Below are 14573 nucleotides of genomic sequence, written 5' to 3' on the forward strand. Positions count from 1 at the left end.
GAAAAATGGGATGTGCACATTTTTAAACTCTTTTTAAGATTTGCCCACAGTTTGAAAACGACCCCCTCTGAACTCTGAGTGCAAAAAAAGGGTGTTCCAAGGAGTGAGCCAAGAAAATGCGGGGGGGGGGCCTTCCCGGGGGGGGGGGGGGGGGAGCTGAACTATTTGTCAGATAAATATTCTGCAGTACTTCCCACTACTGAAAGTACTAAACTCCCATCTTTGACATCAATCACCAGATTCAATTTACAAGAACTGATTAACTGTTACTAGTAGATCGCCTTTATTTCTCTTTCTTTCTATGTAGTTACAGCTAAAAGGAATTAACTTTCAACCATACTAACGTACCTATAAACAATCTTGTGTTCGTGTAAATACTGCAATCCAAGAACCACACACGCAGCATAAAACCTGTAGAAAAGAAACAAAATGCGTATAAATGCCGTGTTAGAGACTTTGATCTGCGATGGTGAGGAATGTACTGTACCCAGCAGTGTGTGCATGAATGCCTATTCAACCGCTTGCCAACTAGTTCAATATCTGGCTGCTGTCTCTCCACAATACAGAAGAGATCTAGTTCAACGCTAGATTGAAGTCATTTGACCAATGGAAAGGTTTCCAAGCAGTAGCTAGATAGTGTCGTATGCCGAGATAACATGGAAAATGCAGAACATAAGGAAATTCAAAGAGATGTCATTTCAAGTCCGTTAATATTCCACTGATGCAAAGTATTGGGTCTTTATCGAAGTGGCATGAATAACCAGGACCTTTTCCATTCTACCAAACCCACATTTTACTGCACAACATTTGGTGTGAGCTAAAGCAGAGAAAATGTTGAACGTCTAAACATTGAAATAACTAAAACTAGACCTACTGAATCTCAACCTCTCCCAAATAATATTTACACATTTATGGTAGGACCAGCGCAGCGCCCTAGTAACAGCAGCATAGTCTTCATAGTAATGTTCCTCCTGATTGGTTGGTGGTTTTAGGAAGTTACAGCGCCCTAGGTGGGGTAGTAAGAGTCGGAAACTGTAACTGTTGGAATGAGGGATTAATTGCCCAAGGAAATAAAAATGCATATTATTTATGCCTCCTATTGAGGAACATTGGAAAGAACGGGGGAATGACTGGCACGTATAAAGATTCAAATCTGTGGAAATGGACAAATATCAAATAAGACTGGAATTACTGAACGTAATTGGCAGAGGTGCAACTGGGGTCTCAATGTTAAAGAAACCTTTCTGTGGATGTAGCCGTTTAGAAAGCCTTATACCATCTACCGCAATTCTTTCGCTTTGTCTGTTACAGCGCTGCAGATAATTAGCCGCGACCTTCACTCAGAATTTGGGGTTGCTATTTACCGATTACATTTCATCTACAAAATGTTTTACGAGACGTATTAGAAAAAAACAGCTACATATCTTTAAGAGCTATACTCATTTGAGACAACTTTGTTTTATATACATGTCCATCAGTTACATAGTCGGCGTTTGTGCGCGCGCGCGAGCGCACACACTGATGAGAAAACGTTTTCGAACCCCAATGATAATTACGTAAATTCCATAGCTTTTCCATGATAAGCTTCTTCAATCAAAACCAGTATTTTCTTAAACACCCAATAGGGCTTATACAAATTATAGGTCTTTTGAAACAAAATGATGTATGAATTAGACAAACAATGAGAAATTAAGAGTCAGGGTATGTGCAAAAATAGAAACCCTGGTTTTATCAGCTAAATGAAAGGGGATAATTAGAATACGGTGGTTAAATAATTAGGCAGATATTCAGGGGTGAGTTTGTGAGGCCCCATCCTATATAAAGATCAGAAACTTAGTGCATTTGGTCTTCACCATACAGGTGTGTGGAAACATGTCATGCCACAATCAAAAGAAATCTCAGAGGACCTCAGAAAAGCAGTTATTGATGCTCATCAGTCTAGAAAAGGGTTACAAAACCATTTCTAAAGATTTGGGGCTACACCAATCCACTGTCAAACAAATGGAGAAAGTTCAAGGTCCGTGTCACTCTAAGCAGTAGCGGTCGCCTTACCAAAATCTCTCCAAGGACAAACCGGCAAATCATCCAGGAAGTCATTAAGAACCCCAGAGTAATATCCAAGGATCTGCAGGCCACGCTTGCCTCTCCACTATTAGAAAAAGACTGAACAAGAATGGTGTTTATGGAAGGCTAGCCAGGAGGAAACCACTCCTGTATAAAAAGAACATTGCTGCCATCTGAAATTTGCCAAAGAACACATAGATGATCCACAAGACTTCTGGTACAATGTTCTCTTGACAGATGAGTCAAAGGGTAGAACCTTTTGGCCTCAATGAGAAACGTTATGTTTGGCAAAAAAAAAAAAAACTGTGTTCCAACAGAAGAACCTCATCCCAAATGTTAAGCATGGTGGTGGGAGTGTGATGGTTTGGGGCTGCTTTGCTACCTCAGGACCTGGACAGCTTGTCATCATTAACACAACCATGAATTCTGCATTGTATCAGAAGATTCTAGAGGAGAATATGAGGCCTTCTGTCCGCGAGCTGAAGCGAAAGTGGGTCATGCAGCAAGACAACAATCCTAAACATTCAAGTAAATCTACAAAGGAATGGCTGCAGAAGATATTCAGAGTTTTAGAATGACCTAGTCAAAGTCTGGACATAAACGCCATAGAAATGTTGTGGCAGGACCTGAAGTGAGCTGTCCATGCAAGGAAGCCCTCAAATGTCACCGAGTTGAAGCAGTTCTGTAAGGAGGAATGGGCCAAAATTAAACCAAAACCGATGTGCGAGACTGACCAGCAGTTACAGGAAACGCGCAGTTGAAGTAATTGCGGCTCATGGGGGCGCCACCAGGTACTAAATCTAAGGCTGCATCCACGCTGCCGCTGACCGCGCTCAAGCTTGAAAGTGGGGACGTCACAAACTCTCCAAGCATGAGCTTTCGTCTGTACGGCATATTTTTTTTCAAGCGGAAGCAGAGGGGAGGTGGCCGAGCAGTGACTGGCGTTGATTGGTTGAGGAGGTCATGTGGCCCTTCAGTGCGCCTGGAAGACAAATTCATCTGTCTCGCCAAGTGCCCGCGAGTGTATGTGCGTGGCCGGACATATTGAGTTTCATTGAACTCAACGCGCTAACTCTATGCGCCAAGCGTGGTCAGCGGCAGAGTGGACACAGCCTAAAGTGTCACATACTTTGTCACACATAGATATGGAATGTTGAATCATTTGTGGATAAATAAATGTTGAAAAAGTATAAGGTTTGTGTAATTTTTTTGATCAGGTTATCGTTATCTATTATTAGGATTTAGGATTAGATTAACATCTAATAACATTTAAGGTTTGAAATATGTGAAAATCCAAAGTGGTTCACAAACGTGTGTGTGTGTGTGTGGGTATACACACACACACACACACACATTTGCATGTCATTTCCCAGAATCCCTTGCTGCAATTGAAGCACTGTATGCTGGGGATAATGGTGAAAGGCGGGGTTGCAGACCTGCCTAAGACGTGAATGTGCTCACAAGTGATCTTTTTATTTGCTATATACAATACGGTGGAGGTTTCTTGTTGCCTTTTTCACCCACCATAACTTAAAACGTGATGGTACACACATACACGTACACACACACGTACACACACACGTACACACACACACGTACACACGTACACACACACGTACACACGTACACACACACGTACACACACACACATACGTACACACACACACACACATACGTACACACACACACACACACACACGTACACACGTACACACACATACGTACACACACGCTATCACACAAAACTATACTAACAAATAACGTCATTCTTCAGGCGAGAGTTTCCCATCTCAAACTGGATGTCTTGGTAGAATGTTCTACGGCTGCGACCATGAGTAGGCTTGGTCCCCACTGGTTGCTGCATGCGGGACAAGACCTGCGTCACAATGGGGCCGCCGCTGCGAGGGGCTGCCGCTGCATGGCGAGTTTTTGTTCCAGACCCGAAAATTGAGATTAACACTGGTAACGGAGCGCTAGGCCACGCGGTTCAGCCAATGAGGACGAACCTGCCGGGTGACGTCATGGCCACGCTCCCCGTCACGCCGCCCCGTCTTTCCCCCTGCAGCCCGGAGTATTTGGCTGCACGCGCCACCAGCTTGGCAAGCGCGCGTGCAGCGCAGTCGTAGCCATAGAGCGAGCGCGCGATCAAACACATTGAGTCTATGGGAACGTACAGAGAGCGCGTGCCCGGGTGCGACAGCATGGCTGGTTTTTCGCAATACACATTTTTTGTCTTTGTCTCGCGACGGCCGGCTCACGTGAGCCGTTTATCCAATGAGGGCAAACCAGCTCCGTGATGTCATCGGCCACGCCTCCCCGTCGCGAGGATCTGTAGTCCACAGATCGTTCGGCTGCCATGCGTGCGAGATGCGTGTGTGTGCCTGCATCATGGACTCAGCCTAATGCAGGTTATAGTTGTACATTTATTGTCTCCTCACACAGAATCACAGGTATAGGGTTACAAACACGAATACTACTTACACGGCCCTGGGTTCAGAGAAGACGTCCGTGTGAATGTGCATCATCAGGTCCCCACCAGCAGCGTATTCCATTACAAAGCAGACGTGGTCCTTGGTTTGGAAGCAGGCAAACAAGTTCACCAGAAACGGGTGCCGGACGCTATTCACAGTTTCAAAGATGCGCTTCTCACACATCAGGCTGGAAAACAAAACCACTTCTAAGCACATCATGAACCAAAACAAAACCACTTCTAAGCACATCATGAACCAAAACAAAACCACTTCTAAGCACATCATGAACCAAAACAAAACCATTTCTAAGCACATCATGAACCAAAACAAAACCACTTCTAAGCACATTATGAACCAAAATGAAAAAAAAAAAAAGATTCGACAGATTGACTTAAGTTTATCGTACACGGAAAATCATTGTATTATCTCCACCTGGAACCCGACAGCCGCACAGAACGGTTCCGGTCGTCTGTGATTTCACTAAAACAAAACCTCAGTAGAAACAGACATTTTCATCAATGTACATTCGCTTCAACTGACCTGTCAACCTCATCACGAGCGACAATGTCCCCCTTCTTTAAGGCTTTGATGGCAAACATCTCATTTGTGTTCTTGTACTCTGCCAGCAGAACCTACATCAACACAATGCTCCGAGTTACACACCACCGTGGAAGCACTTTATAAATGGAATAGATCAGGGGAGATTAAAGTGCAAACACGATAAGAAAGCCGCCCCAACAGTAACTCACCTTTCCAAAGTGGCCTCTTCCCAGCACCGCGCTGCATCGGAAGTCCTGCAGATTAAACTGAAAGCGTTGCTGAACACTATATATAAAGAAATGAACCAGCAATTAAACGGAGTGTGTGGGATATGGGCGGGGGAGGGAGGGGGGAGTGTGTGGGATATGGGCGGGGGATGGACGGGGGAGGGAGGGGGGAGGGAAAGGGGAGGTGGAGGCAAATACGTCACATAACATTACACATTCCAAGAACAAGCTATCATACCGTCTTTCCTCAGACTCTCGGACGCCACTATTATCCAGGGCTGACACCGGGATCTCGGCTTCACTTGTTACCTCTGTTGCCGGCTTAGTAATTATACTATTTCTATTATTTGAAAACTCGTAACTTGCCCCTGTATCCTATAAAAGAAAACAATGCACTATGAACAGAAGTGTGTTAACTTTTTAATTGTACAATGTTCATTCTGCATGTGTACCTTATGGGCATTCGCTTAAAGGGCCTGGATAAAAGTCTGTTTAGTTGTGAGAAGCGTTATACCCCCACTAAATGTCACAGTGCATCAGGATGAGCTGGACGTCACTGAAGCAATCTGCTTTACAGCTTCCTGGTCTTCTAATGTGAACAAGACAACACAAGCAGATGGCACATTGGCTGCTGGGAGAAGCCTACCTAATAGTAGAGGAGACTTATCAGCATTGCTATCTTCTAATCTTTTTAACAAGGTAGGTTCAAGAAGAACCCAAATGTAACAACATCACATCAAAATGAAATGGTGCAGCAGCAAAAAGGTAAGTATAGTATATACCTATAGAGGACCCATAGCCCCACAGAAGAACGGTAATTCATATATCTTTACATAAATACACCTACAGAGGCGATTTCTCACACACAAAGCACAGAAACCTGTATAAAATAAACACCTCTGAATGCACAACAAGGTAGTCTGTAGCACTTATACTCTATTGAGTTAGTGTACATACACACACACACATATATATATATATATATATACATATATATATATATATATATATATATATACATATATATATATATATATATATATATATATAACATAGAAAAAGAACAAAAAGCACTCCGTAATAATAGTCACTGGTGTGGGTGCAGATCCTATAATGAAGAATAAGCAATACGATACCGTTTGGAAACGAAATCAGCAGGCAGCACTCCAGAATTGAACAAACACGTGTATTGAAAAAATAAACACAAAACCAACGTTTCGGTCCACGAATGGGACCTTTGTCAAGGTGGGCACCATACATATATACATACACACATACACAAACTCAATAGAGTATAAGTGCTACAGACTACCTTGTTGTGCATGCAGAGGTGTTTATTTTATACAGGTTTCTGTGCTTCGTGTGTGAGAAATCGCCTCTGTAGGTGTATTTATGTAAAGATATATGGGTTACCGTTCTTCTGTGGGGCTATGGGTCCTCTATAGGTATATACTATACTTACCTTTTTGCTGCTGCACCATTTCATTCTCATGTGATGTTGTTACATTTATTGATTACTTCCATCACCTAATTTTTCCGCTTAGGTGACTATATGATTAGCAATATGAGGTGTATATATATGTCACACGCACTACGGCGATGACCTCTTATGAGGATTTTTAGTACATTACACATTATATGTTCACTTGTTTATTTTTGATGTTTATTAAAATATTATAGTTTTTTCACTTTGTAGCCCTATGTGGACATGTATGAATGATATGTCAGCTGAAGGATAACCTATGTGGACATGTATGAATGATATGTCAGCTGAAGGATAGCCTCTGGCCAGTAGACCATTTGTAGAGATATTTTGCATCTCAAGGATCAAACATCCACATCCTTTTTTTCCACAGCGAGTGCTTGATATAGAACCATTTTTGGGTTCTTCTTGAACCTACCTTGATAAACCGATAACAATGTGTCCTATGTATGTATGTATGTATGTATGTATGTATGTCTTTATTTATATAGCGCCATTAATGTACATAGCGCTTCACAGCAGTAATACATGTGGTAATCCAATAAATAACAGATAATATAAATAACAGATCATGGGAATAAGTGCTTTAGACATTAAGGAAGAGGAGTCCCTGCTCCGAGGAGCTTACAGTCTAATTGGTAGGTAGGGAGAACGTACAGAGACAGTAGGAGGGAGTTCTGGTAAGTGCATCTGCAGGGGGCCAAGCTTTATGTGCCATGTGTTCAGAATAGCCACAGTCCTATTCATATGCTTCTTTAAGCAAGTGTGTCTTAAGGTGGGTCTTAAAGGTGGATAGAGAGGGTGCTAGTCGGGTACTGAGGGGAAGGGCATTCCAGAGGTGAGGGGCAGTCAATGAAAAAGGTTTAAGGCGGGAGAGGGCTTTAGATACAAAGGGGGTAGAAAGAAGACATCCTTGAGAAGAACGCAAGAGTCTGGATGGTGCATAACGAGAAATTAGGGCTGAGATGTAAGGAGGGGCAGAAGAGTGTAAAGCTTTAAAAGTGAGGAGAAGAATGGAGTGTGAGATGCGGGATTTGATCGGAAGCCAGGAGAGGGATTTCATGAGGGGAGATGCTGAGACAGATCTAGGAAAGAGTAGAGTGATTCTGGCAGCAGCGTTAAGGATAGATTGTAGGGGAGACAGGTGAGAGGCAGGAAGGCCGGACAGTAGGAGGTTACAGTAATCAAGACGGGAGAGAATGAGGGCCTGAGTCAGAGTTTTAGCAGTCGAGCAACAGAGGAAAGGGCGTATCTTTGTTATATTGCGGAGGAAAAAGCGACAGGTTTTAGAAATGTTTTGAATGTGAGGGGCAAATGTGAGAGAGGAGTCGAGTGTGACCCCAAGGCAGCGTGCTTGGGCTACTGGGTGAATGATCGTAGTTCCAACAGTAATGTGGAAGGAGGTAGTAGGGCCAGGTTTGGGAGGAACAGAGGAGCTCTGTTTTAGCCATGTTGAGTTTAAGGCGGCGGAGGGCCATCCAGGATGATATAGCAGAGAGACATTCAGAAACTTTGGTTTGTACAGTAGGTGTAAGGTCGGGTGTTGAGAAATATATTTGTGTGTCGTCAGCATAGAGGTGATAATTAAACCCAAAAGATGTTATTAGGTCACCTAGAGAGAGTGTATACAGAGAAAAGAGAAGAGGTCCCAGGACAGAGCCCTGGGGTACCCCCACAGAGAGATCAATAGAGGAGGAGGAAGTATTAGCAGAAGAGACACTGAAAGTACGATGGGAGAGGTAGGATGAGATCCAGGATAGAGCTTTGTTCCGAATGCCAAGAGTATGGAGAATGTGAAGGAGAAGAGGGTGGTCCACGGTGTCAAATGCTGCAGAGAGGTCGAGTAATATGAGCAGAGTGTAATGACCTCTGTCTTTGGCAGCATGGAGGTCGTCAGTTATTTTAGTGAGGGCTGTTTCCGTGGAGTGAGCAGTACGGAAGCCAGATTGTAGAGGGTCCAGGAGAGAATAGGTGTTGAGAAAATGGAGCAAGCGAGCGAATACAAGACGTTCAAGGAGTTTAGAGGCAAAAGGCAGGAGGGAGACAGGCCGATAGTTAGAAAGACAGGTAGGGTCAAGCTTGCTGTTTTTTAGTAATGGTATGACTGTTGCATGTTTGAAGGAGGATGGAAAGGTTCCAGAGCAGAGGGAGGAGTTAAAAATGTGCGTGAGCGTAGGGATTATAGTAGGAGCAAGAGGTTTTAGGAGATGGGAGGGAATGGGGTCAAGAGGGCAAGTGGTAGAGGGAGAAGAGGCGATCAACAGCGACACATCCTCCTCTGAGACAGTGGAAAAAGAGTCAAGGAAGGCAGGAGGAGAGTTAGGAAGAGGTGTAGGATGGGAGGAAGAAACAGAGGGGATGTTCTGACGTATGGATTCCACCTTTTCCTTAAAATAGTCAGCAAAGTCCTGAGCGGAGATGGAGGAAGGAGAGGCAGCGGAGGGTGGTTTGAGTAGAGTATCAAAGACAGAGAACAGTCGGCGTGGGTTAGACTTGTGCATGTTGATTAGTGAAGAAAAGTAGGCTTGTTTAGCTTGCGAGAGGGCAGAGTTGAAACAGGATAGCATAAATTTGTAGTGAAGGAAGTCTGCGAGAGTATGAGATTTCCTCCAGAGGCGTTCAGAGGAACGAGTGGAGGAACGCAGCATGCGCGTGTGGGAATTTAACCAGGGTCTAGGGTTAAAAGGGCGAGTGCGGCAGAGAGAAAGCGGGGCATGTAGATCAAGAGAGGAGGACAAGGCAGAGTTGTAGTTCCTGACCAGTTTGTCAGGGTCTGTAGCAGATCTGAGAGAGGAGAGGGAGGAGTGTAACGTGGACTCAAAGTCAGGTAAGTGAATAGAGCGCAGGTTTCTGCAGAACCGGGGTGTAGATGGAGGTGGAGAAGTTGAGAAGCGAGATAGAGAGAATGAGATGAGGTGATGGTCAGAGAGAGGAAAAGGGGAAATGGAGAAATCAGAGAGAGAAATTTTTAGTGAAAACCAGGTCTAAGTAGTGGCCATCCTTGTGGGTGATGGCTGCAGTCCACTGTTGAAGGCCAAAAGAAGAGGTTAGAGAAAGAAAGCGGGAAGCCCAAGGGAGAGAGGGGTCATCAATGTGGCAATTGAAGTCCCCAAGGAGAAGAACAGGGGAGTCTGAGGAGAGAAAGAAAGAGAGCCAGGATTCAAAGTGAGAGAGAAAGGCAGAAGGGGGATGAGTAGAGGTAGGTGGGCGATACATGACCGCCACATGAACAGGGAGAGGAGAGAAGATCTGGACAGTGTGAACCTCAAAGGAGGGAAAGGCAATAGAGGGGGGAATAGGAATAGTTCGGTAACGGCAGAGAGAGGAGAGCAGGAGCCCCACACCTCCACCCCTGCCATCAAGGCGCGGAGTGTGGGAGAAGGAAAGGCCACCATAAGAGAGGGCAGCTTCCAGAGCAGAGTCAGACTGAGTGAGCCAGGTCTCAGTTATAGCAAAGAGAAGCAGGGAGTGAGAGAGAAAGAAGTCATGCACAGAGAGGAACTTGTTAGAGAGGGAGCGAGCATTCCAAAGGGCACAGGAGAAAGGGAGAGAGGAGGGAGGGTGGCAGGGGATGGGTATGAGGTTGGAGGGGTTAACACCAGAAGGAGTAGAAGTTGTATGTGGGAGGCGAGGACGAGAGCAAGTAGAAATAAGGCAGGGACCAGGATTGGGAGAGATATCCCCAGAAGCAAGGAGGAGAAGCGTGGATAGAAAGAGGATGTGTGAGGATGATTTGTAGGGGTGTGTTTTAGTGCAGGGTGTATAGCTGTGTGGTGACAGAGGACGCAGGTAAGAAAGGAGTTCATGTGAACTGAGAAGTGGGGAAGAAAGGAGAGATGGAGATATATGAATAGAGTTAGAGACATAAGGAGACTGGTGGAAGGAAGTGCATAATTTGAAAATAAGTGCGGTTGCAGCAAATATAAAAAATAAATGCAGCATCACAGCAATAGTTAAGTGTTGAGATGTGCAGTCTTAGATAGATGATATCCTCTTTTCCAACGTATGCTAATATTGATTAGTATTGGTCTGAGCGGTACGGTCACTACAATTGGTTATTGCCATCTTCTAATACTTAGCCTGAAATGCTAAATGACATTAAATCTGAGCTGGGCTGCACTTTCCTCCCTGTCTGTAACACTACAAGGATTGGATCTGGCATTACAAGGATCAGAGATGTGTACACTTTAGTCTTACACCAGAGAAAAAGACAAGCCCCTGTTTGTAGCACTCACGTATCCTGCAACAAGACATTATTATACTGGAGATCCCCAAATACTAGATATAATAAAAGTTACATTTTAATGTAATGGTCAGTAAAAATAAAGTCACATGGTCCCCATAAAAAGAAATAGAATAAATAAAGTCAAATAGAAATCAAAAATGATCTAAAAAGCAACTCCCAAACTATACTGACCCTGTAAGCAACTTGTGGGCGATGACAAACTGTAATATGAGGCTAGATACAAATGAAAGAGAGCCATCGCTCCACTCATCATTACACCGCAGAGATGCCCCTGCCAGAACGTTCGCAGACCGATATCCCGCAGGAGTAACGAGGGAAGAACTAATCCCAGACCCTATTCCCATGCCTTGCGTGTCCCTGTGTGCAGTCTATCAGGGGAGTGAGGAGAGGACCAATAGTAAGAGTGAAGAGGGAAAACAACGGCGCCTGAGGAACACCAAAAATCCAAACAGAAAAGAGTCCGGGCCACTTAGGAAAAAGTCCAGTCCTGTTGGTAACAGAGGTCCTTAAAGCATCCTGTTTGTAGTCTCATACATATTATACCAATCAATTCTAATATTCTAGTGTATACAGTTTTACACTATGAGTATCTTTATTTCTTGTTTCCCACATGTATGAAACTACAAACAGGATGCTTTAAGGACCTCTGTTACCAACAGGACTGGACTTTCCCTAAGTGGTCAGGTCTCTTTTCTATTTGGATTTTTGTTGTTCATTAGGTGCCGTTTTTTCCTGTTAATTTGTGTATGTGTTTTGTATTAATCACTGGGTCCCGGCAGCCTTTCCTATATTTTAGGTAATAGTTATTAATGTAATAGCTCACTATTCGTGTTTAGCATTAGCGCTGTAGCACTGTACAGCTCTCACTCCCTACTCGTACCACACGAGAGCAGATATGTCCTTGTATGATTCAAGTCAAAGATAGATGTAGCCAAGTCCCCTTGGGCTACTTATTCTCTGGCTCCTCTAGCACTGTAAGTCCCAGTAAGGAGTGGGTAGTGTAGGGAGCACATCCTGCGGGGCCTGGTTGTATTGTTATATGTGTGTTACCTAATACAGTTAAGGAGTAGCCTGGTATTACAAGGGGGGCCTATGAGTGATAGGAGGCCGGCTTACAAGTCCCTCCCCTGGGAAGGAAGGGGTATCCCCCTAGAGGTTAGAGTAAGGGTCTGGGAGTGAGTTCTGTGCTGCCCTCTCTGCTATGAGGACACAGCAGTAAGTCTCTCCTGGACAGGAGAGGGCTGAGGCCTTGCTCTGTTAGGGGGTAAGGTATGCTGAGGACGGGTGCTGAACCTAATAAACCCCAGTTATACCCTCTCTGGTGTAATGTTTGGAGTGTTAGACCACAAGGAGAGTCGCCTATGAGGTTTATCCCGGCTGCACCAGGATCCTCCTGGGCTGGAGGTGCTGCGCTGACCGATGAACCATCCCTGATAGCCTGTCCTGATATCTCGCTATACCACCGCGGAGATCTCAGGCCCTCTGTTCTACCTCACAGATATGCAGCCGCACCAGCATCCACCTTCACCTACATGATCTCACTTAGGGTAGGGGAAAAGTGCTACATAAATATAGACAAGGAAGTGAAGAATAGAGAATGTCAGTGACCGTGTGTAGGGTCCTCACGACAAGGCAGGTTCTCTCCATACCTTATTCCAGGGGGGCTCAACTCCAGTCCTCAAGCCCCCCCCCCCCCCCCCCCCAACAGGTCAGGTTTTCAGGATATCCATGCTTCAGCACAGGTGGTGCAGTCTAAGACTGAGCCGCTGATTGAGGCACCTGTGCTGAAGCAGGGACTGATTGAGCCATCTGTTCTGAACCATGGATATTTGTGTGTATCCCAGGACAGGGTCCGCAGTGCACAGCAACCAGAACAGGAAAAATGGAGCTCAGCACATCAAGCGAATTAAAAACAATGTATTACTACAGGTGACATCAGGGATGGGTGGGAAACAGATAACCGACGCGTCTCGCGCTTTAGCAAGCGCTTTGTTAATTCGCTTGATGTGCAGAGCTCCATTTTTCCTGTTCCGGTTGCTGTGCGCTGCTGACCCTGTCCTGGGATTCACACAAATTGCTATTTTCATCCTGGAAGCATGCCAAAAGGAGTCAAGAATTGTGATATATTGTGAGTACTATCCAATACCAAGGCTGTTCCCCTATCATCTGGTATTTATTATCCACACTGTGACTTGCTGCATACACTTTAAGTGGTTACTCCGGGAAAGTGGGGTGCAGAACAGGCCAGACTGGTCAAACAGGCTACATCTGTCCCTATTATCCATAAACCCCCCATTTGGAGAGAAAAACAATTATCCTATTTTTCCACTAAATTTTGATTGAGATTATTATCACACACTGTTATCAAATCAGATGGACTGAACGTTTCTGAACACCTCCAACATATTCTATTTCTTGGACTCATACGGGACCATACATGCATACAGTTGTGTGAAAAAGAAAGTACACCCTCTTTGAATTCTATGGTTTTACATATCAGGACATAATAACAATCATCTGTTCCTTAGCAAGTCTTAAAATTGGGTAAATACAACCTCAGATGAACAACAACACATGACATATTATACTGTGTCATGATTTAACAAAAATAAAGGCAAAATGGAGAAGCCATGAGTGAAAAACTAAGTACACATTATGATTCAATAGCTTGTAGAACCACCTTTAGCAGCAATAATTGAAGTAATCGTTTTCTGTATGACTTTATCAGTCTCTCACATCATTGTGAAGGAATTTTGACCCACTCTTCTTTACAACGTTGCTTCAGTTCATTGAGGTTTGTGGGCATTTGTTTATGCACAGCTCTCTTAAGGTCCAGCCACAGCATTTCAATTGGGTTGAAATCTGGACTTTGACTGGGCCATTGCAACACCTTGATTCTTTTCTTTTTCAGCCATTCTGTTGTAGATTTCCTGGTGTGCTTGGGATCATCGTCCTGTTGCATGACCCAATTTCGGCCAAGCTTTAGCTGTCGGACAGATGACCTCACATTTGACTCTAGAATACTTTGGTATACAGAGGAGTTCATGGTTGACTCAATGACTGCAAGGTTCCCAGGTCCTGTGGCGGCAAAACAAGCCCAAATCATCACCCCTCCACCACCGTGCTTGACAGTTAGTATGAGGTGTTTGTGCGGATATGCTGTGTTTGGTTTTCGCCAAACATGGCGCTGTGCATTATGGCCAAACATCTCCACTTTGGTATCGTCTGTCCAAAGGACATTGTTCCAGAAGTCTTGTGCTTTGTTCAGATACAACTTTTCAAACCTAAACCGTGCTGCCATGTTCTTTTTAGAGAGAAGAGGCTTTCTCCTGGCAACCCTTCCAAACAAACCATACTTGTTCAGTCTTTTTCTAATTGTACGGTCATGAACTTTAACATTTAACTTGCTAACTGAGGCCTGTAGAGTCTGAGATGTAACTCTTGGGTTTTTTTTTTTGCAATTTCTATGAGCATTGCACAGTCTGACCTTGGGGTGAATTTGCTGGGACGTCAACTCCTGGGAAGATTGGTAACTGTTTTGA

At 44.4% G+C, this 14573-nt stretch overlaps 1 protein-coding gene across 2 annotated transcripts in view; it reads right to left on the minus strand.

Moving 5' to 3' along the window:
• The window catches only part of PKN2 (protein kinase N2), a 109582-nt gene that overhangs the window by 11911 nt on the left and 83098 nt on the right, over positions 1 to 14573 (minus strand). For both annotated transcript variants that reach the window (XM_075615603.1, XM_075615604.1), the window contains exons 13-17: positions 5541 to 5677; positions 5285 to 5360; positions 5076 to 5167; positions 4546 to 4722; positions 349 to 411 (exon numbers count right to left, since the gene is read on the minus strand). In XM_075615603.1, the coding sequence (XP_075471718.1) occupies positions 349 to 411; positions 4546 to 4722; positions 5076 to 5167; positions 5285 to 5360; positions 5541 to 5677 (545 nt within the window). The remainder of the gene's footprint in view (positions 1 to 348; positions 412 to 4545; positions 4723 to 5075; positions 5168 to 5284; positions 5361 to 5540; positions 5678 to 14573) is intronic.

Source organism: Ascaphus truei, chromosome 10 (genome assembly GCF_040206685.1).
Source record: "Ascaphus truei isolate aAscTru1 chromosome 10, aAscTru1.hap1, whole genome shotgun sequence".
Taxonomy (NCBI): Eukaryota; Metazoa; Chordata; class Amphibia; order Anura; family Ascaphidae; genus Ascaphus; species Ascaphus truei.